Source organism: Elephas maximus, chromosome 7, assembly GCF_024166365.1.
Source record: "Elephas maximus indicus isolate mEleMax1 chromosome 7, mEleMax1 primary haplotype, whole genome shotgun sequence".
In the NCBI taxonomy this organism is placed as follows: domain Eukaryota; kingdom Metazoa; phylum Chordata; class Mammalia; order Proboscidea; family Elephantidae; genus Elephas; species Elephas maximus.
Window position 1 is genome coordinate 74,376,688 of NC_064825.1, and position 23,114 is coordinate 74,399,801.

General features: G+C 38.6%; 1 protein-coding gene across 6 annotated transcripts in view; it reads left to right on the plus strand.

Moving 5' to 3' along the window:
* The window catches only part of ZDHHC13 (zinc finger DHHC-type palmitoyltransferase 13), a 41,743-nt gene that overhangs the window by 14,202 nt on the left and 4,427 nt on the right, over positions 1-23,114 (plus strand). For 2 of the 6 annotated variants that reach the window (XM_049890628.1, XM_049890631.1), the window contains exons 6-15: positions 541-605; positions 1,225-1,387; positions 1,634-1,759; positions 5,168-5,301; positions 7,693-7,792; positions 12,933-13,058; positions 13,922-13,984; positions 15,027-15,120; positions 16,760-16,843; positions 21,147-21,304. In XM_049890628.1, the coding sequence (XP_049746585.1) occupies positions 541-605; positions 1,225-1,387; positions 1,634-1,759; positions 5,168-5,301; positions 7,693-7,792; positions 12,933-13,058; positions 13,922-13,984; positions 15,027-15,120; positions 16,760-16,843; positions 21,147-21,304 (1,113 nt within the window). Of the gene's footprint in view, positions 1-540; positions 606-1,224; positions 1,388-1,633; positions 1,760-5,167; positions 5,302-7,692; positions 7,794-12,932; positions 13,059-13,921; positions 13,985-15,026; positions 15,806-16,759; positions 21,305-23,114 lie in introns of those variants that run through there. The other 4 variants (XR_007518218.1, XM_049890629.1, XM_049890630.1 and 1 more) reach the window with 4 other exon arrangements.

Here is a 23,114-nt window from a genome sequence, read left to right on the forward strand (position 1 = left end):
TGCAAATCCTCGGCCGGGGGTCAAACCAAAAACAATGAGTTCGAATCCTTGTTTGAAACGTAATGTAAGTCCAGAAATACAGTGAATGGCCTCAGAAGATCAAGAGTTCATTATTACTGGAAGTGTATAAGTAGAGGCTGGATAATTTGGTGTAAGAAGTGATAGAATGAATTAATGTGTCAGAGAAGGTATCAACCAAATGACTTCTAAGGCCTTTATAGTCTGTATATTTGGTCAATGTTATCAACATTTTTCTCTTTCCTGTAGCTCTCTTCCATTCACATCGTACCGTATTTTAAATTTTATGTTCAGATTTTCCCTTGAGAAATATTTTGTAGAAATCTATGGATTTTTGCCCTATGGATGCGAAGCAGAGCACGCTTTTATTCAAATGGTATTTGTACTCTTCTTGTAGACTCATTGGTAGTGCTGAGTGTATTAAAAAGGTACTTTGATTAAGGGGAGAAAAAAATTTTTTTTTGACTACATTTACAGAGCATAGTTGAAAAGTTGTGCTGATTGACTCTTCTTTTTGTTTAGAGTGTAAATATGGCAGATTTAAATGGGCAAACACCTCTCATGTTATCAGCTCACAAAGTACTTGGGTAAGTGAATATAATTGAATTGCCTCATTCTGATTCTTGACTCTGACAGCTTCCTTTCTTTGCATGTAATTTAAGTATCTCAGTCTATGTGAGATGACAGTACATTTTTAAGAAGAAAATAAGGTTTCCACCCTCTGGACCGTGATACAGACTTTTAATGTCATTGGTGAAAAGTTTGAAAGGTACTGATGGAAAAAAAAATTCCTTACAGAACAGGCATCTCTGTAAATATAATGTTGCACATTTAGTCATTGATCAGATAAATAACAGCATTTAATATTGGCCAAAGTTAAATTTAGGATTAAAAAAAATTGTTAACCAATAGAACAATGACATGGAAAAAAAAAGGAAAACCGTAAGCACTTATTCCACTGTATTTATGTTAAAATTTTATTATCTGTATAGCAAGCAGGCTGTTATTTAATAGATATGGCTTTTTTTTTTTTTTAATCTCCCATAGCACATAGAACAATACTTTTCACAAAGAAGTCCCTCAGTTACTCAAAGTACTTGCTGATTAGTTAGTTGATGCATTAGCTTAAAAGATTCATTATTTGCATTTACTCCTCAAATCATCATCTCTGTTAATGCCTCTTGGTATTTTATTTATTTGAGACAGGCCAGAACCAACTGGATTTCTGTTAAAGTTCAATCCTTCTCTCAGTGTGGCTGATAAAATACACCAAAACACTCCACTTCACTGGGCAGTTGCTGCAGGAAATGTTAATGCAGTCGACAAACTCTTAGAAGCTGGCTCTAGCCTGGATGTCCAGAATGTTAAGGTATGACCAGGTGTTTGTCTCCCTCAGCTTATTATTTCTCCTGTTAGCGGATTTATAAAGTAACGAAGGTAAGCTGCATGTTTGTTTTCAGTTACCACAGATAGATATGAATAGTAATGGCTGGCTACTCTTTGAATAAATGTGTTGAATCTATGGTTCTGGTGAGTTTTAAAAAAAGTTTCACATACATGATGTAGTGAAAATGTCAATTAAGTTTTTTTCTCTCTCTCTCTTTTTTTTTTAAAGGGAGAAACACCTCTCGATATGGCTCTACAAAGCAAAAACCAGCTCATCATTCACATGCTAAAAACAGAAGCCAAAATGAGAACCAACAGAAAGTTCAGACTTTGGAGGTGGCTACAGAAATGCGAGGTATTTTCACATGGGGCCTGTTAAATGGGATATAAGAACCTTTTTGTGTGTTTTTGTTTTTTAGGGCATCAGGGAAAACCAGGAAGTTGGTTTAGTGCTTCATTATATCTACTGATTATATGTCTTTCCCATGCATCCTGCAACTCAAAAGTTGAAAATTTGGTATTTTCATTGGCTACTGTTGGTCCTCAGCTAAATAGCTCTCAGATTACATGTCGCCTTGTGAAAACTGGGGAGTCCTTCCACATTTCCTCAGTGAATGAATTGAAATGAAAATGATTTAGGTTCTTAGAAAAGCAAAAGGAAAAATATTTTTGCAGGGAATTTTATCGAAGCATTTCTTAGCCAGTTGCTCATTGAATTTTTTTTTTTTTTTTCCAAAAGGAAAATATTAACACTCAAAATGTTTTGTTAGAATAACAAGGAGTTAGACTTTAAAAATGACAATGTTGCATTATTCAAGTATATAATATAGGTAATGTCACTTCATAAAATCAGACATCTGAGATTTTACTTGAAAGATGACTCAAATTTTATTCATTTTTTTAACTTAGCAATTTAAGGTGAAGTGAACAATAGGAAAAGTTAGCAAGTTCAGCTTCTTCTCATGAGTGGCTAGCAAAATCTAAGTCATAGTAGACAATACAATTCAAATTGTTAAAATGAGATATTGGATTAATTCCAGTATTTTAGATGTTTTCAAATATGATAGGATTATCCTGTTATCTAATAATTAGTAATTATACTTTCAGAGTAATTCTAAATTAACAGACACCAGATTTCTATGCAGAGGGTCAGGAATACTATACCTATTTTGCATTTAGGCGTACTGAGGGAGAGAAAGAAGTAAGTTACTCCTCAGTTTCCTTTGCTAATTTCTCCACTTCTCCCGACCGCTTATTGCTAGAGTGTCCCAGGGTTTTGTCCTTGGACCTCTTTTCTGTCTACTCCCTCCCTTGGTGATCTCATTTAGATCCATGGCTTTAAATGCCGTCTATATGTTGACAACTTCAAAATTTTTCTTTCTATTCCAGATCTTTTTAGGCTCACATATCCAGACTCACTTGATTATCCACTTCAGTGTCCAATAAACATCTCCAATATAACATATTCAAAACTGAGCTCCTGAGCACCTCCCTACCCCACCCCAAGCCTGCCCCACCTCAGTAAGTGGCAACTGTAGCTTTCTAGTCATCTTTGCCTTGTCTCTATCACAGAAAGACATGTTGGCTGGCCCTGCCTTCAGTATGTATGAGAACCTGACCACTTCTCGTCAGTCTACCAATGCCATTTTGGTCCAGTCACCATTCTCTCTCATCTGATTACTACATTTGCTTCCTGACAGGTATCCCTGGCCCCTCTCGTGCCCAGTCTCTTCTCAACCCAGCAGCCAGATGAATCTTTTTGAAGTACAAGCAAATCCTGTCAACTATGTCCTTAAAATCTTCTATCTCCCCATTTTACCCAGAGTAAAAGCCAAAGTCATTACAATGGCCTACCAGGCACTATGTGATCCAGCTTTTTATATACCGTCAAATTCAGTTATTATGTTTATTTGTCTGTCTTCCTTGCTAGAATTTAAATTCCATCAGAGAAAGACCTTCAATTCATTGATGTGTCTGTCACAAGTGCCTAGAACAGTGCCTGGCATATAGTATGCCCTCAGATATGTGTCGAATGAATAAAGTGGCTCATCTACAGGAGTGTTACGTCTGGACTTGGAATTTTGAAATCCATATTCTTACTTCATTTGTGAGTTTGCGTTGCATGCAAATTCTAAATTTACATTTTTTTTAATCTGAACTTCCACATTTTGTGTCATCATGCACATTGGAATCGGGAGCATTTTAAAGGTTTGATATCATTTGAAGTCATTAGTCCCCAGAATATGGCTTAAAGTAGTAAAAATTGAAGAAGATAGGGCGAAGTGTATTTTTCCTCTTTGCTATTCCAAAGAACTGCTTTGCTTTTAGGGTCATGTATATTATAGTCAAGGGAATGCCCAAATATGATGCCTACTTTTTGTGCAGACAGTCAGACTGTTGGTTCATAGAAGTTTCATTCTTTGAACTGGGCTAGAGTAAACCTGGGTCATTAGTATCCTGAGGACATGTTTCAGTCTTTGGCCTACGTTTGGCGTTTGGCACTGAGGACGACTCTCTTCTTGAAACTCTCTTCCATTGGCTTCTCTTTCTTCTCGTTCTCATTCTGCCTTTCTGTTCCCTCTCTTTATGCTTTCTTGGTTTCCTTTAGGTCTTTCCAAAACCAAACGCATTGCTGTCGAGTCAATCCTGACTCATAGCAACCCTATAGGGACAGGGTAGAGCTGCCCCCTAGGGTTTCCAAGGAGCATCTGGTGAATTTGAACTGCTGACCTTTTGGTTAGCACCCGTAGCTCTTAATCACTATACCACCAGGGTTTCCTTTAGGTCCTTAGCCTTTTTTTTTTCCCCCTAAATGACTGTGCTGCACAAGATTCTACCTTTCTAGGTCTGCAGGCTGTCCTTGGTGTGTTGTTCATTCCTGGCATTACTACCTATATGCTGATAAACCCTGTGTCTTCTGAGGGACCAAACCAAACCCATTACAGTCAAGTTGATTACAACTCATAGCAACCCTATAGAACAGAGTAGAACTGCTTCACTGAGTTTCCAAGGAGCGCCTGCTGGATTCGAAGTGTACACCTCTTGGTTAGCAGCTGTAGCACTTAACCAGTATGCCACTAGGGTTTCCAGATACCTCTTAGATGTCCATAAACCAGTTGTGATTGAGTTGATTCCAACTTGTAGCCATCCTATAGGATGGAGTATAACTGCCCCATAGGGTTTCCAAGGAGCAGCTGGTGGATTCAAACTGCCAACCTTTTGGTTAGCAGCCGCTGCTCTTAACGTGCCCAAGCTAAACTCATTTTTTTCTACAAACTTGTTCCCTTCTAACCTTCTTTGTTTCCTATCATAGGGCATGGTACCATGCAGTGCCCTAGCTGGAACTCTTGTACTCCCTTCATTGAATCTTGGGTATACTGATTTTTGCGCATACCCTTCAGCTTGCTTTATGCTTTGTGATATATAATGCTGTTTGAAAGAAATTGTTTTTAAAAATATCTGCTTTCACCGGCACTTTTCTAAAAGGACCACAATTTCTTTGAGGGGAGAAAAGCAAAACAAAATATGTTTAAGCATCATTTTATAAAATGTAAGACTTTTACAAGATTATTTCTGAGATCTGTAATTTCTCCACCTTCAGATTTATGGATGAGCAATTTTGAGGAAAAACTCTTATGTTGGTTCTGCTGTTTTACTAATTATTATTATATACTTAGGAAGTAGCTCTTCCACTGAACTAATTATTATTATGTATTTAGGAAGTAAAATCCATAAAGTTCTAAAGTTCTGAATCTCTTAATAGCTCTTCCTGCTGCTGATGCTCTCTGTGATTACCATGTGGGCTGTTGGATATATATTGGACTTCAATTCAGATTCTTGGCTTTTAAAAGGAAGTCTACTAGTAATATTGTTTTTTCTGACGTCTTTGTTTCCAAGGTGTGTATATTAGTCTTTGCAAGGCTCGTTATTGCATTTCCAATTTAGTTGCTTATTTCTATTGTTGATTAGCTGAAATCACATATTTTTTTATTGAGCTTGGAGGGTTATCACATAGCAATCCTCAGGATTGATGGGAGGGAAGGGTTTTGGTACCATATGATTTGACTGAAAGCAAGTTGGTCAACCCAATAATTTGATTGAAATGATAATCAGGAGAAAATAAATGTCCTCAGTCACTTTTCGATTTGGTAATTTTGGTGAATATAGGGAGATTCTTGTAACCATTTTGCATCTCAGCATTTTGGCCCATTTTCCAGAGATTTTGGCTTTTTTTTTTTTTTCCTTTCTAAATCTAAATTCAGTTTAAGCTAATAATTTTTATTCTTAGTGTTTTTTTAGTTAAAACAACCTAATTAAATTGTGGGAGGTTATAAAATAGTGATCACGGTATGATCCTATGTTTAGGAAAATATTTACGCATGATTAGGTATAATTACTGGTTAAGAGTCAACTTAGACTGCCTGTGTTGAATTCAAGTTTCACCACATAGCAGTATGTGCTTGAACAAGTTGTATTACTTCTCTGTGTCTGAATTTCTTCATCTGTGAAATGGGAATAATAATTGTGATAATGCATACCTCATGATTGCAAATGAGTCAATGCATGTACAATGCTTAGAACAATGGCTGACACTGTTAGTACTCAGTAGTCATCTCTCACACCCTAGTTTTCCACCTCCTCTCTTGTCCTTCTTGGTAGAATGACATCCAGTTCCTCACGTAAAAAAAACAAGTATCATCCTTGATTCTTCCTTTTCCTCACTTCCCACTTCCAGCCCATCCCCAAGTCCTTCCTCTTCTGCCTCTACAATTTATTCTGACTTGATTGGCTTCTCTCCAGGTCCACAACTATAACCCTAGACCAAACTTCCTGACCGGTTTCCTGACTTGACCCTTACTCCTCTATAGTTTATCCCCACATAGCAACCTGGGCAGTCTTCTTAAAAGCAAACCAGCTTCTGTCTTTTCTTCTGCTTAAAGCTCTCCAATTGCTTTTCTTTTCTTTTTCACATATTTCGAGTTTATTTTTTTCAAGCCAAGCTTCCTGGTTTGGTTAGCCTCAGATTTGATGCCAGCTTCAGTTAAGTCTGGAAATGGGTGGCCACAAGGCTACCCTCAGGGAAGGGCTTTGGGTGAGACAGATACTGTGTTAGACACGCACTTAATAAATTGGGATTGCAATTTAAAACTAAATTCTTGTAAATTTAGTCACATCCCTGCGACTAATTAATTCCAAAATACCAAAAAAAAATTGTATTTCTGATCTTGTAAAGCAGAGGGACAGAACCATACAGGCCAGTTGCTTTTCGTTGCACTTAGAATAAAACCTAAACCCCTTGCCATGGACTGTGGGCATTACATGATTCACTCCTTTCCTCTCTGGCTTCATTTCTCCCTCTCTTCCCTTCACTACACTCAGCCTTCTTTCTGTTTCTGGAACATATCACGCTGTTCCCACCTGGGGCCTTGGCTCTTGCTTGTGCCTTTGTCTGAAGTGTTCTGACGCCATATCTTTGTGTAGCTGGTGACGTCTTGTCATTCAGGCCTCAGTTCAAACATCACCTCCTTAGCAATGCCATCCTGATAATTATTTTTAAAACTTCATACCCATCATCCACCATTCTTGGTATAAATTTTAAAATATATTCATATATATGTTGACTGTATTGAGTAGTATGAAGACATTTTTCAAAAGAAGCGACAGTAGTAAACATTTTGAGTAAGTTACATATGGACTTTCAAGTTGCTTATTATACAAGTGAAAATTTTTAGTGTTCTGATGACCAGTGTTGCGTTTAGGACTTTACCTATCTTTTCATGATAGTGTCTACTTCTCAAGCTGGTTGCAGGATGAAAGTGCTTAAGATCATGTGCACCCATATGTATCATAAATACACTACCAGCCTCTGGAAGAAAGCTTGTTAAATGTGAAGGCGAATTTCCAAGTTTTTAAATTTTTGCATTTTGGAGTATTTATAAATGTCAAATGTCAAAAAAAATTAAAAAAATGCAAATATATACCTGAATAGAAGTGCAAAGAGTTCATTAACATATATATTACATTATTGGGAATGAGAGAACGCATAAGCTAGACTTAAGAACTAGAACATAACACTTCTTTAGTCGTTGTTCTTCACTTTTCTTCTGTGTAAAATGGGTTCGATGGCGCAGAACTCCATTACCAAGAGAGAAGTGGCACATAGTAAGCACTTCATAAGTAAAAGCGATTGTTATTGTTACTGTTAGTGCTTGGGGGAAATTAGAACTAAAATTAATATGAATCATACTTGTTTTCACTAATACTTTATGTTTATCCCTTTTCTTCTAGGTTGCTGGTCGGATACAAGAGCCTTGTATACTTACCAACAGTCTTTCTGCTAGGTTCCATTTTTTGGATATTTATGACTTGGTTCATCTTATTCTTTCCTCATATCCTTTCAGTTTAAATATAGTTGCATATCTCACTTTGCCTTTAAAAATTAATAATGCCTTTGCTAAGAATTTAGATATGGAGGAGAGCAAGGGAATGTTAACTCAAGTCTGTATTAATGATTCTGGTTGAAGATGGTTGATGCTGAAAATCTCCTTTCTGGAAATAATCTCAGAGCACACTATGGAAACAGAAGGTGTTCTGTATTTCTGACTCATAGGAGGGGAATAGTAGAATGAGTTATTGTTGGACTTGGATCCATAAAAATTTGTGTGATTGCCATGAGATTCTCTTCAAGGTCAGATGGCTCATTTAAGTTGGTCAGTAGTTACAGTTGATTAATAAATCTTCTGGATACAAAGATGGCCTGTAGGGGAGGACATTGGGGGAAATGGGGCTTCTTCCTCATCAACATCTCAGAGACAGTGGTTTTATCTAAGGCAGTGATCCTCAAACCTTTTTGAAGCTATCCACAGTAGAAATAAATTTACATTGCCACCCTAAACATGTGAAACAAAAGTTTCAGAAAACAATACCCGTAATGTGTACTCTGTATGTTATTTTTTTATTTTATTTCATTTATTTTATCTTTCCTTTTTTGAAAATCCTGATCACAACACACTTAACTGCTTTTATGACCTACTCATGAATGACAGCCCATAGTTTAAAGATCTTATCTAAGGAATAGTTTTATCACTTGAGGATCAGGGCCCAGGCCCAAGCCCAGCTTAGAAATGTGTTGTGCTCCTAGGATTGGCCAAGCCCAGTCACCTAGAAGTAGGGAGGGGGATTACTTCTTAACTTATAGCCATTTGTAGCTCATGTTAGGTGGGAGGCCATTTTTGATCTTCTCACCTCTTTCTAGGTTCCACTTTCCTCTCCCAAGGATTCTGGGAGACCATTATTGCCTTGCTTTGTGTATAGTTTGGAGCCCTGGTGGTGTAGTGGTTAAGAGCTCAGCTGCTAACCAAAAGGTCAACAGTTTGAATCTACCAACTGCGTCTTGGAAACCCTGTGAGGCAGTTCTACTCTGTCCTATAGGGTTGCTATGAGTCGGAATCGACTCGAGAGCAACAAGTTTGGCTTTTTTGTTTGTTTTGCCTATACTGTAGGGCAAGAATGAATGAGGTGGAAAGAAATGTACTTTTAAGCACATTCCTTTAACTTTATGTTATTTCTCTTTCTGGTAATGTCATTTTTGAAAAGAAGGAAGAAGTATTTGTGAGAGTGATGTATAAACTCATTTAATTCAATAATTTTTTTATACGAATTAATATAAAGTAGGGGGGGCATATGAGTTCTCAAAACCAAAAAAAACCAAACCCAGTGCCGTCAAGTCGATTCCAACTCAGAGTGACCCTATAGGACAGAGTAGAACTGCCCTGTAGAGTTTCCAAGGAACACCTGGCAGATTATGAACTGCCGACCCTTGGGTTAGCAGCCGTAGCACTTAACCACTACGCCGCCAGGGTTTCCATGGGTTCTCAGAGTGCATAAATATACAATCCATTATAGCATGTTTTTGCTTTAATACTGCTTTTTATTTTGAGGATTATCTAATATTTTTGCAGATTTCTAATAGCACCGTGTGCCTCAGAGGGCATTTGGCTTTTTCAAAAGATTTTATCACATCTAACTTTTGTCTCACAATTATTGATTTTGGTGTAGTTTTTTAAGCTCTAGCCTTAGTACCACCACTTAGTGATGGCTTGGATGATATCATTAGATGATATAAAAATACATTATTAAGTCATGAGTATAGTACACACCAAAATTGCTTGCAGAAATCCCAAGACTTGTAAATTCTAGGATAATTGACACAATACTGAGATGGAGTGGCTGGCATTTTGGTATACCAACCTGTGTAGCAGTAAACAGATTTTTTAAATTCTGTTTCTTGGTGAATTTTTAAAAATTTGAGCAAATTCATATTATTTCCCATTTTGCACATAAAGTGAGGTCACTTTTATATTTGAGCTATTTCAAATTTGCAGAATCAAAATTGACAAAAATTTATTTCCATTGTGGTTTGAAAACCTCAGTTACAGAATTAAGTATCCAGTTGAGTTTAACTGGATAAAAGATAACCTAGAAACTGAAATATTTGTGAAGATGCTATTGCATCAGAAGAACTGACTTCCATTGCCAGGTAGAATCTTAAGATGCTGAAGTTGACAAGGTGGAATGTTTTACTTGCGCGTACAACATAAAGCCGTTTGATCCAGGCACACAGTGGAACCTGCTGCTCGTGAGGGCATGTGAGTCAGTAGGTGGCATACTTCACCCTCAGATAAATGTTTTCAAGCTGAGCTGGAAATGTTGTTAGAACTGTCCTCTGTTTCCTTCCTAGGCCCTTAGTCTAGGCTTCTATCAGGCTGCTAAGACCTGCTCCCACAGCTGCCTGGTCTGTTATGGGAAGAAGCCTGGGGAACCGTGGAATGAGTATAGGCTTTGTAACCAGACAGAATGGGTTTGAGTTTTAGGTCTTTTTCTTGCTAGTTGTATACCATTGGGCAAATTATTTAAATTCACTGAGTCTCAGTTTTTCTATAAATTGGGGGTAACAGTACCGTGCTCATGGGGCGGCTACAAGGGTTATTATGCTACACTGTGTACAAAGTGCTGACCACAGTCCCTGTTTCATGATTGGTATTCTATAAATAATACCTATTTTATTGTCGTCGTCGTTGCATGCTGTCGAGTCAATTCTGACTCAGAGTGACCCTTGTAGGACAGACTAGTACTGCCTCATAGGGTTTCCTAGGCTGTAATCTTTCCAGGAGCAGATCATTGGGTATTTTCTAATTTTATTATTAGTACGTAATTATTATTAATTACCCTTAAGAAAAAATCTGTACCGGAGCCTGCATGTTGAAACTAATTTTAAGGGCAACTCTAGGTTGGCTCCTTCTCCTACAGTCAGTTTCTTTTGATGCCTATTATATATTCAGCAAGCAATGTATTTGGCTTTTATGAGGGGGGAAATTGAATGAAAGGGAATAAGACTTTACTGATGATGGTGGTAAGATGAAAACAAATGGTAACCGCTGAATGTTACATGTTTGGTACGGGCTATAACTAGCTGAGTTTAAGAGAGATAAATACATGTAAAGTCCTTAGCTTGGTTTCAGAGAATCAGCTGTACAAGTGCATGTAATGATGAGATATGACATATCTTCAGGTCAGGTGAAAAAGAACCAGGAACTTTGGATAAAGCCAGTGTGGGCAGTGATGCAGCTTTCAGGGAAGCCAGTGTGTTCTCAAATAGCGTGAGGATTTGCATGTCCAGGCAAAGAGAAACAGTAAAACAGCAGTCTCACTGTCCCACCGGTCAGTACGTACCTGGGTGCATTTGCTTTGCTTTCAATTCTATTCTTTTAGAAAAGAAGACAAGCAAAAGCATATACAGGGGAACATGGCCAGGAAACGTGTCATGTGAGGAACAGTATTGCTGTTGTTTATTCTGGAGGCATGATCACTGCCTTCCAATTTCAAGTATTTGGAATGCTATCACTTGGGAGCCTAAGCTCTGTATATAATGAGCACTCAATAAACATTCATTGAACAAATGGAAGAATAAGTTGATGTAGTGTAGCTCTGTAGGCCATGTATAGTGTAGCTCCAAAGAATCTAAAGAATGAAAACCAGTTAGTCAAAGTTACAGAATGGCAAATTTTAGCTTCATATTGAGAGACTTAACTGGAAAAGGGTCACAAACTAACTGGGGAGGCTGACTTGGCTACAAATAATTCTAAGTGCCATAGAAAAAACACTCTGAGCTCACAGAAGGGGGAGGATCCTTCTCTGTAGGGGATCAGAAAAGACTTACAAGGGTAGGGGAGAGTGTCGGTTAGGCCTTGAACATCCTAAAAGAGTCAGCACTAGATGGGGGAAAACGGGGAGCATTTTAGGTCAAAGACTGAACCCCACAAGTAAGAACACAAAAGCAAGGAATGGGGCAATCTAGTTTATTTGGAGAGAGGATCCAATGACTCTTCTTGGATTTTATTTTTATTATTTATTTTACTTATTTTATTTTTATTTTGTATATTATTCAGAATAGGAGCCCAGATATCAGTCAGGTCACAGTGTGTTTTTGACAACTTGTTACATGTGTTGATAAGGGTTTTTTGGGGAAAAAATGGAGAGCCTGATTCTGTAGGTGGAGGGTAGGGCATAAAGTCAGCCTTTCTAACAAGCTCCCAGGAGATGTTGATGCTATGGGTCCATGGACCACACTTTGAATAGCAAGGGTTTAGAGTATTTTATGGCCACCGTTTCTACTTCAGAGTTTGGCACAAGAGAGCTTCGAAGTAGCTCACTGGTGGCTTTATTCAGAAGCTCAATTAGTAGCTTCTTCTCATTGTGTCAAGAAGGATTTAAATTGGGCAAGAACAACTGGTTTAACATTGTTGTACATTCACTTGTCTTTACCTGCAGCAAAATTTTACTTTTTGAAAAAGAACTTGTACCACTTTAAAAACATTTCAAAGCAGCTAATGTTTATCCTTGAAACACTTTTTATCTTAATTTATCCATAATATCTGCCTTTTCCAAATACTTCTTGATTTGTAATTACTTGCAAGGAGAGCGGTTCCTTTTGTTTATTTCTAAACTAACTCAGCCTGATAAAATTATAAGGATTAGTTACTAAACTTTCCAGTAGGAAGTTTTTGCAATCATTTATCTAAGGTATTGGGAAATTGTTTTAGTTGTAATTTCTGAACCAAGAGGTTTGTTTCTGTAGATGATTTAGTCAAAATTATCAGAAAATATTTTTCCAGATATTCACAGGATAACCACAGGTACACCACAAGGGATTAATTTATTTGGCTCTTGAATATTTTTCAGTTTTCAGAATGCTTCTCGCAAATTGCGACTATTCAATACTTAATATCGGTTTCCAATAATGAGGAGGACTTTCTTATTAGCCAACAAGGAACACATTCCTGTGGAATTAGAACATAGAATGGGACCAGGCTTGGAGCCATGGTGTGTGTATGCCCGGGAATATGGGAATAGAATGCAGAGAAGGAAGATTCTTAGACACCAATGATGAATTTTGCTTACATCATAATCGTGCTATGCTTAATGGAAGGCTTAATGGAAGTTTAGTATGTTTCTTAACTTGGCCTTAACATTTAGCAGGCACCCCTTTCTACTTCACTTTCATTCTCAGCATAGTAGCCTTCCTCTACTTTTTCTACAAGACTTGGGCAACTGATCCAGGCTTCACAAAGTCTTCTGAAGAAGAAAGGAACAAGGTGAGCTTTCTTTATAATTCTATTGATGTTTTTTAAATAGGAGGGTTTGTAAGCTTCACAGGGTCAGGAGCCATGTTTGATTTTGTCGTGGCCCCATCTTCAAGGCCCGATTACCTTAATAGATGCTCCACAAGTGTGGGATAATGTCAACAAAAATGAGGTTTCTCCACTGTTACACTCTTCATTTATTTTTATAAAGTTTTATCTTCTATTAAGGTAATATCCCACCAAGAGTAATTTCTCTTAGTGGATATGGTCTCCTACTTCTTCATGATAACATTTAAATAATGACAATTTAACTTAAATTCCCCCATTTAATATATGGAGAGTAAGTAGGTCAGGGGGAGGTCCTCCTTACTGACTGAGAAGATGACCCTCAAATGTGAAGTTGTCAGATGACATGGTTTGTTTTCCATTGCTTTCGAGTGTTTGGAAGTTGGGGAGAGTATCATCTTCTTTGTTACCTAAAGCCAGGGTTCCTGGGGAAGGAAGAGGCTCAACCGTTAGTGCTTATAACCATCGGTTTTGATATATGCTGGTGGTTTTTGTTCCTTTTTTAATGAGTGTGTGTGTGTTTCTTTTTCTCTAGCAGATTGGGAAGTGAACTGGGGGGTGATTGCCACTCCCAAAGGGAAAGGGTGGTTTTATAATTTTTGTGCATTGTAATTTATTGGCTGTGGTTGAAGATGCGGCCTTGAAAGGTCACATTATTTTAAGCACAGAATGATTTGGTGGCAAGTATTCTAAGTTGCTTTTCCAGCTACCTCAGTGTGGAGACAGAGAGCTGTAATAATGGTATATAACCATGCATAATACTTTACCCAATAAAATGCAGTCATATGGTCAAACTTCATGTCTTTCAGAATATCGCCACCCTCGCAGAAACTGGCTGTCTGGACTTCAGAACATTTTGTACATCATGTCTTGTGAGTGAGTCTTTTCTGTATTATTACTGATTTTTTCCACAGTAGAAGCAAATTCTTGGTAACATTGTACATGTAAGCATTTGTCAAATCTTTGTGGTTTATTTATGCATTTTTGTTTTTATCAGGTTCTAATTTTGAAGTTGGAAACCCTGGTGGCATAGCGGTTAAGTACTATGGCTGCTAACCAAGAGGTCGGCAGTTCGAATTCACCAGGCGCTCCTTGGAAACTCTATGGGGCAGCTCTGCTCTGTCCTGTAGGGTCGCTATGAATCGTAATTGACTCGACAGCAGTGGGGAATTTTGAAATACCATAAGAATGATTTTCCGCCTTGAACATGGGGAAGAATGATGTTTATAAACTTTTTAAGTTCCCTATGGTTAAATCTCTTTATGAATTATCCATAGTGTGTTTGGTTTGGTTTTTACTGTCATGAAGCATGTTTTGGAAGTAACCTCAAGTCAGAGGCTCGTGATGACCCTAGAAATCATTTAGAGAAAATTGCTTATTTTGTAATTGATGAATCAAGGCCTAGATGGAGGAGGTGACTTCCTGAAATTATTGGCAGAGCCAGACCTGGGACTCAGGTTCACTTTTTCCCAGTGCGGTGCTCCTGCTGTATGGTACTGCCTCATTTCCCCTTAGTGTGGATATGCTTTAGAATTCAGGTCTCACTTATTGATGTCCTAATCAAAATAAAACAAAAAATCAAACCCGTTACCATTGAGTCAATTCCAACTCATAGTGACCCTATAGAATAGAGGGGAACTACCCCATAGTGTTTCTAAGGAGTGACTGGTAGATTCGAACTGCAGAACCTTTTGGTTAGCAACCAACCTCTTACCCATTGTACCACCAGGGCTCCTAATAGACATATAGAAATAAATATTCATAAGGCGTTCCAGAACCTGTATATGAGTTGATCATCTAATTGGGATAATTTGTGCTACTGTCTTCATCACTTAGGGTTAAAATTTTGCTAGTGATTTGTTACCACTTTGAGACATGGAATTTTGCTTAGGCCTCTCTCAATTGCCCACTTAGATACGGAAGCCATTAAGGTCACTCCATTGCCACGTATGTGACTCCTGTGTGGCTCGATATGATCAGCATTGCCTGTGGACTGGACGGTGCATAGGTGAGAGACTTAATGTTTCACTTTCCACCATGAAGTTAAGCATATGTTTACTTAGGTGTGTGACTCATGGAAAAAGGGGAAAGGCATCCAAGGGGTCTATTTTGTAGCTCTTCCTTGTCAGAGAATCGTCTCTGTAGTGTAAGACTTTTGGAAAATGCTTGTCAAGGTTGATGGTAATAATTATCATCATTTGTATGGTACTTTAGAGTTTATAGGGCACTTTCATGTGTAGTATCCCATTTGATCATCACAGCACACCTGTAAAATTGGTATTACTATTTCCATTTTAGAGCTGAAAAGGTGAAATTATTTGTTTCAGGTCACTTATAAGTATCAGTCTTCTACTCCAAATGCCATGCTCTTCCCATATTTTTAGGGCTTGTCCACCTTAACCTTCTCTGCTTGCCTCCTTTAAGGTTCAGCTAGGAGCTAAAACCAGAGATGGCCGAGTTGTGGAGATTGCCTTCCATCTAGGGAATAATCCTTGTCTTGATCCGTATCCCCTGGGCTTCCTCTGAACTATGGTGGTAGAAGCCAGTGATTTTTTATGAGAAACTTCACAGGGGCTGTGATCGTGGATCCTCAGGAGAGGATATACTTTTCTAATCTGACGAACAGGGGCTGTCTCAGCTCAGTCAGGTTTCCTTGGTCCTTTTTGACATTTTCTGCTTCTCCTAGGGAACAGGTGGGTAGATGGTTCCTGGGGTGCCAAGCTGTGTGGACCCCATCCCGCCATAAAGATTAGATGGTTGGCATTATGGCAGGCAGCCCCAAATGGCAATAGAAAACTAATGATCTTATACATTGGTACCACTCCATTTAACACAGTGTTTTCTCACACATCATCCTTTTGGTTCCCACAGGCCTCTCAAATAGACAGAAGTGGCATTATCCCTATATTAAAGTAAGAACACTGAGTCAGAGAAGTTGGGACTTACCAAAAATTGCACAGCTAGTAACCCTTAAATCTGTGTCTCCTGATGCAATAAGTATTGCTCCTTCTGCTGGGCTTTCCTGCCTCGGGAGAAGGTAGGAACATGAGGTGGCATCTGAGGAGCTTTTGTGTCATTAGCATGAGAGCCTCCCATGGCCAGCATCAAGAAGGCAGTACATATCAGAGTAGGCGTGCACCTTCACCCATTCCTCACTTCTGTAGCTCCTTCTCAGATTTCAGTTGCCCTTCTTTTGCTGCAGTCCCTGCAACATATCTAGCTCCTTAGGTTCATTTTCTCTGATGCCCTAATGAAGTCAATATTTGGTGTTCAGTAATTGTATAAACATGTTACATGGCAGGAGAAAGAGACAGGTTGATTTGCCCAAAATCCTGCCTTCTCCTCTCCATCCAACCCAATATAGTTCGGTGTAGAGCTATTTTGCTTAATAAAGTTTGTTCTTTTTTAAAAAGTATCTTCTTTTAGGTAAATAATAAATTAATATGAGTTCAGTTAACATGGACATTTGACTATGACATACCAGAACTGTATTTGTTTTGTTTTGATTAGTGTTATTTAAATGCAGAACAGCCTGATTTCTGTTTTACTTGGTGAAAGCTTTTGACAGAAAATGGTTAATGTGGTGTTAATCTGGAAAATCATTATAGGAAACATTGTGTTTTTTTTTTTTTTTGTTTTTGATTTAGGCTTTGGCAACCATCACTATTACATATTCTTCTTATTTTTCCTTTCCGTGGTATGTGACTGGACTATATATGAATCTTTTGTCTGTAAGTATAATTTTTCTTACAACAAGCACCGTGGACCCACACCCACTACTGCCTTTCCTTGTAAACCCTCATATGTCACATTCTGGCCAGGTGACTGTAAACCATGCCCTTAATAAAAACGAAGCGGATGCCTCTAAGACTCTCAGCATTGGGACGCTGCAAGAAATGCTAGAAGAGGTTAGTTGTCAGTCCTTTGGAAGAGATTGTGCTCTAAAAGTGATAACATTTGAGAAGAGGTCACAAATAGAAATTCATTTAAAACAAGTGCAGGTTATTCCCTAGTGAAAGGAAGGAAAATCAGCTGCTCAAGTACAAAGCAAGAAAGTGATAAGCAATTAAAACAGAAAACAAAAACAGAAGGTCATGGGTGGGGTTGGTAGTCAGAGTAATTGAGGAGCAAAGCACTGCAGGCACACCCGTGTGATAAAAATCAAGTCGCAGTGTAGAAAGAATTGATGGGAAAACCATAACAACCATTGAAAGGTTGGAAATAATAACTTGGAAGAAAACATTAGACTGCTTATTTTGTGGCCCTGAGAAGAGAAATAAATTCTCAGTGGCAGTTTAAAGGAGAGTCTAGGGGTATCATATAGGAAATGACAGCCATCTGTTCTGAGGCAGCTGTGATTGACTGAGAACAGGGTTTAAATTGAAACAGGAAGGATTTTGGTTAGTGCTTAAGAATTACCTGACTCTGTCTTTACACGCGTTTCAGAACTTGGAATGGGCTTTCTAACTAGAAAAACCTATAGCACTTTTAGGTTTTTTTTTTTTAAGACTTTGTTGTTGTTGTTAGTTGCCTTTGAGTTGATGCTGACTCATGGCAGCTCCTTGTGTGCAGAGTAGAACCATGCTGCGTAGGGTTTTCAAGGCTGAGACTTTTCAGAAGCAGATCAATAGGCCTGTCTTCCAAGGCCCTTCTGGGTGGGTTTGAAATGCCAGCCTTTGGGCTAGTACTCAAGCACTTAACCGTTTGCACCACCTAAACCAAAAAACCCACTGCCGTCGAGTCCATTCCAACTCATAGTGACCCTATAGGACAGAGTAGAACTGCCCCGTAGAGTTTCCAAGGAGCACCTGGCGGATTCGAACTGCCGACCTTTTGGTTAGCAGCTGTAGCACTTAGCCACTATGCCACCAGGGTTTCTTTGTACCACGTAGGGCCTCCTAATTTGTGTAGCTGTCCATTATTTGCTTATTTTGAAGGCTTTGGGAGAATTTGGCTCTAGAGACAGAGGCTTCACTTCTAATCTGTTTCCATCCGCCCTTCTGTTACATTCATGCTCGGGTCTCAGATTTTTGCCAGTAAATACTAATTTGTTGCTTGAGCTAAAATATACAGTAATTCAAGAAGATGTTAGGAAAGTTTTATTTTCCTACATTTTTTCTATTTCCTTTAGCATCCCAAGCCCAGCATCCTCCTTTTTTCGTCCTCCTCTTTCTTCTCTCTCTCACTCTGGTTCTCTCTAGTTTAAATTCTGTTTAGTTTTTGCAAGAGATTTCCTCCTACACTTGTCTCCCAGCTTCCCAGATCCCCTCCTAAGAAACATCCAATATTACAAGTTGTGTTTTGTTGTTGGCTTCATTTTCAGGATTGTCACTTAACATCTATGTGAAATGGGTTCTATCTTGCCCTGCCATAGGCACAAAGAGGGCTTCAGCGCTTGTCAGCCTCTTTCCCACCTGAGATCTTGGGTGTCTCTGATCACTCGGGAATGCTTTTGTAGCTACACATAACTGTCACCATCTCAAATGGGTCTAACTGCCACAAGGTTGTGACCCCAGAGCTCAGTTCTTGGCAAAGGCTACCAGTGATCCTGAGCATTAGAATTTTAAAAGCTCTTAGGTTATGCCCTGTGGTGTAAGAAATAAAAGATTTTTTTGACCGTTCTTCTTTCTGTTGAGAGAGCTGCCCTTTTAAGGACTGACAGTAAGGCATATTCCTGGAAAACCGTTTTAAGTTGGTCCATGGACCAGCTTGTCTCTTGGACTTGATCCCAGAGGAGCGGAGCCAGACTTTACACCACTCTTGTCTCTCCCCTCGTCTCTCTCTTCCCTAAAAATAGTCACCTTTGTTGGGTGTCTATGTCCAGCATAAGATTGTATTGATAAAGACAGAAGCAATTTTTCATCACATTCAGCCTTTCCAAGTTGCTGTTTTGTTACATGCATTGCCTCTTTCTTGTTATTTCTTCTCTGGCCCTGAACCAATTTTTATGTTGTGTTTTCTGTCTCAGGAACAACCTTATCTTATATTCACTTATAAATGTGTAGGCTAGCTGAGCATATTTTGTTACTTTAATTCCATTTATATTTTAAAAATATTTCTTTATACTGAATGAGGGCATAGTGTTATTTATCACTGTTGCACAGACAAGAAAAATGAACTTGTGCTCCATTTCTTTAATGACGTCTCCCTGTCTTCTCACCTCCTTTGTTTACCATCAATGCTTCTGCTGCTACAGCCTGCTGGGTACCGCCTTCCTCATGTGCTCCAGGAGCAACTACTGGCACTGCACAGCCTCCATCCATTTCAATTTTTGTGAGGTCTGTTTTCAGGGTGGACGGTAAAGTACACTCAGAAAGGATCAGCATCCTACAAGGTACAGGGTGAATGATTTTAGATCAGTATCTGGAAGAACTTTGGAACTGTCAGAGCTATTGAAAGATGAAAAAGATCGACTTGGAACAGTACCAAGCTCCTTGTCATTACCCAATGGCCACCTGATAGGAATGCATTAGAACCAGTTAAAATGGTGTATTGTATAGATAACGTGCGTGGCCACTTGCAGCTGTATCTTTGATATTAAATCAGCTGTCAGTCCTATGAAAACTTCAGTGTGAGGTCATGCCATGTTATCAGAAAAATTCCCAGAAAGGAAGCAGTAGATATCCATAGGCTGAAAGAAGGTAGATATGCTTTCCTGCTCAGCGACTGTTTCCTCCACCTGCTGTTGGAAATTATATTCTTTGTTGTGTTACCAGGTGCATGGGATGTGCCTTTCTTTGCTGTCCTAATGAGAAGCTCTAGAGAGAGTCTCATGTGCCTTGTTACCTTGATTGTTATTCTATGATGATTGCTCTGAGAATGCTTCAAGCATATATTCATGAAAGATGGTTGGGAATCAAATGAGACTGAAAAAGAAAAAGAAACTAGACTTTTAAGACTAAAATAGTGAGTTGATGGTAAAGTCGTGGACTCATTTTCTTCCTGTTCCAGGAGCTCTTAAGGGCTGCTTTGGGAAAATGTCTAAAACTACTTACCAAATTGTCGGAGGCATTTATGAAACCTCAAGGTGCAAATCTACAGAATTCTCATTTCAAAAAGAATCCACCTTTTATGCATGGTCATAGTGCCTGTAAAAGTCATTTGATTTACATAATCTTGAAGGTCTAGTTCCTTGTTTCTGCTGCTTCCTACTTGCACTTCTCCTGACTGCTGCTCTCAGTGGCATGGGTTAAGGCTCAGTGTCATGAAGTCCATAAGTGAGGCCCCCTCTTAGCTGACATGTAGGTGTTCTTGGGGAGAAACTGAGCTGTGAACACATGCTCTCAGTCTGCATTCTTTTCCTGGGGGTGTCTATTTCATAAAGTCCCTAGTCTGGCCTTCCTCCTTATGCAGGACCAGTTCCGGTGCCCATGCGGAAGTACACCCATGCTGGCTCTCTGCATGCTGTTGAGTTGTGCTAGGAGCTGTGATACCAACAATATCTAGGTGCTTAATGGATTTCTTGTGCTCACAGCAATGGCCTGTTGATCTGAACCCTCACTAGAGTTTATTATATTCAGTCCTGTAATAGGCCCATAACTTGCCACAATACAGATGAGGTGAAGATTTATCTAGGAAAGGGATTTTATTTCAGATATTTAAGCTGATCTTATAGTTCATATTTCTATTGCATAAATAAGGAAAAATTTAAAACATAGGAAAAGTCTGTTATTAAATATAATCGTTTTCAATTGTCAAGTCCTTCAACTATTAACTTCTTGCCAACGCATTTTTATGCTGAGTCTGCTGATTCTAGTGAAGGTGTTATGGAACGTTTTCACTTTTATTCCTTCACTATGAGCTACAGATACAGCATTTATCATAGCCTTAATTAACATTGTGGCACCATTTTCTCATCTTTGGTAGTTGAGCTGTCACTTTGAAGACAGAATCTTAGAATTGAGTCTGATATGTGCCATCATGTCTTACTTTCTGTTCTCCTTGAAGAGAACTGCAATGATTTTATCTTCTTGGGGAATGATCATTAGTTTGGTGTCTTTTTTAAAAATGGGTTCCTTTTTCGTGAATCCACAGATTGGTCTAATCACTGCACCACAACATTTAGACAAGATGGACTGTGGACCTACCTCAATCAGATTGTGGCCTGTTCACCTTGGATTTTGTATATTTTCGTATTGGCAGTTTTCCACTTCTCGTGGTCAACATTTTTGTTACTAAATCAACTTTTTCAGGTAATTAATACTCTCACTGTTCCTCTGAGTAAAATTTCTAGTAAACTATAGAGTGAAGTAGAAAGACTTGAGTTTAAGTCAGAAGATTTAGATTGTAGTTCCACTTCTGCCACTTACTGTGTGGGCATACGCATGCCTTTTGACCTCTTGAATTTGTTTCCTTATCTGTAAAATGGAGATAATAATACCTGTCTCCTCTCACAGGATGGTTTAAAAGTTAGAATAATAAATTTTTAGAATCAGAAAAGACCTAAGAGTTTATTAATCTGATCTCTTTATTTTACAGATAGAGGTACAGAGAGGTGATGTGAATTGTTCAAGGCTACTCAATGAGTGACAAAATCCAAACTGGTCCCTTAGATCTTCTGACAGTCCCATTCAAGTGCTTTTTCCATCATACAATTAAGTTCTATGGTGTGTGAAAGCATGGTATAAACTGTAAAAAGAAAAAAAAAAATTTTTTTTTTTTTTTTTTTTTTTTTGGTGTGTGAAAGCATGGTATAAACTGTAAAGCATCGTGTAAATATTTTCCCTCAACTTTGCCAACCCTGTGTGTTATCCTTATCGCTATGCAATGCTTAAATAGATGGGAGTGGGAAAGAAATGAAGGATACAACACTGACCAGTGAACGTGGTAATTACACTTTCAGAGAAGGTCATGGCAATTAGAAAGTTCAAGCTCCGAGTAAGTAGCCACCTTCAACTTTCTGCCAGATTTCTGTCTCCACCTGCTGCATTCCTTCTGCTGTGAGCCGAACCTAATTCTCGTTGTTGCTGTGGCCTGCCCACGCGGAATGGACAACGGTGATCAGCATGAGCCGATTACTATAAGACCTCAAATAATTCACGCTTTATTCAACAAAAGAAAAATGTGTTCTACTTTTACTCAAAAGTAACCAATTCCAAAATTCCAAAAAGAAAAGGAAAAAAAATGCTAAGGAATTGAATTAATAATATTGACTGAACTGGGGTTTCTAAACATTCATCCTCTGCCTCTAACATGGACAGACAGAGACAGGCAGTGAGAATGGATATTAGCATCAGTGATTATTAATACCTAATATTTATGTATGCATTATATTTTCCAAGACACTTGTGCATCTATTTCCTCACAAGCATTTGAGGCCTAAAAAAACACAAAAACCAAACCCATTGCTGTTGAGTTGATGCCAACTCATAGCAAGCCTATACGACAGAGTAGAACTGCCCCATAGGGTTTCCAAGGAGTGGCTGGTGGATTTGAACTGCGACCTTTTGGTTACCAGCCAAGCTCCTAACCCCTGTACCACCAGGGCTCCGAGCATTTGAGGCCTAGACAGTGCCAAAGTACTGCTTCTGTGGTATGAATGAGAAACCTAAGCCCAGGTGATATTAAATACCATAGGGCTAGTTAAGAAATGGAGTTAAAAGTAGAACCTAAGACCAAGACACCAATTCTAATTCCTTATTCTATTTGGACTCTTAGAACAAGTACATGAGACTATAAGATGCTTGATTTTTAAAGAAAGGTTAATATGTTTCCTGTACTTTAAAAATCTTTACAACTGGACCAATAAGCAGCATCATGATAAACAGAAAATATTGAAATTGTCAAGAATTTCATTTTACTTGGATCCACAATCAGCACCCATGGAAGAGCAGTCAAGAAATCAAATGACACATTGCATTGGGCAAATCTGCTGCAAAAGACCTCTTTAAAGTGTTAAAAAGCAAAGATGTCACCTTGAGGGCTAAGGTGCACCTACCCAAGCCATCACCTCATATACATGTGAAAGCTGGACAATGAATAAAGAAGACCGAAGAAGAATTG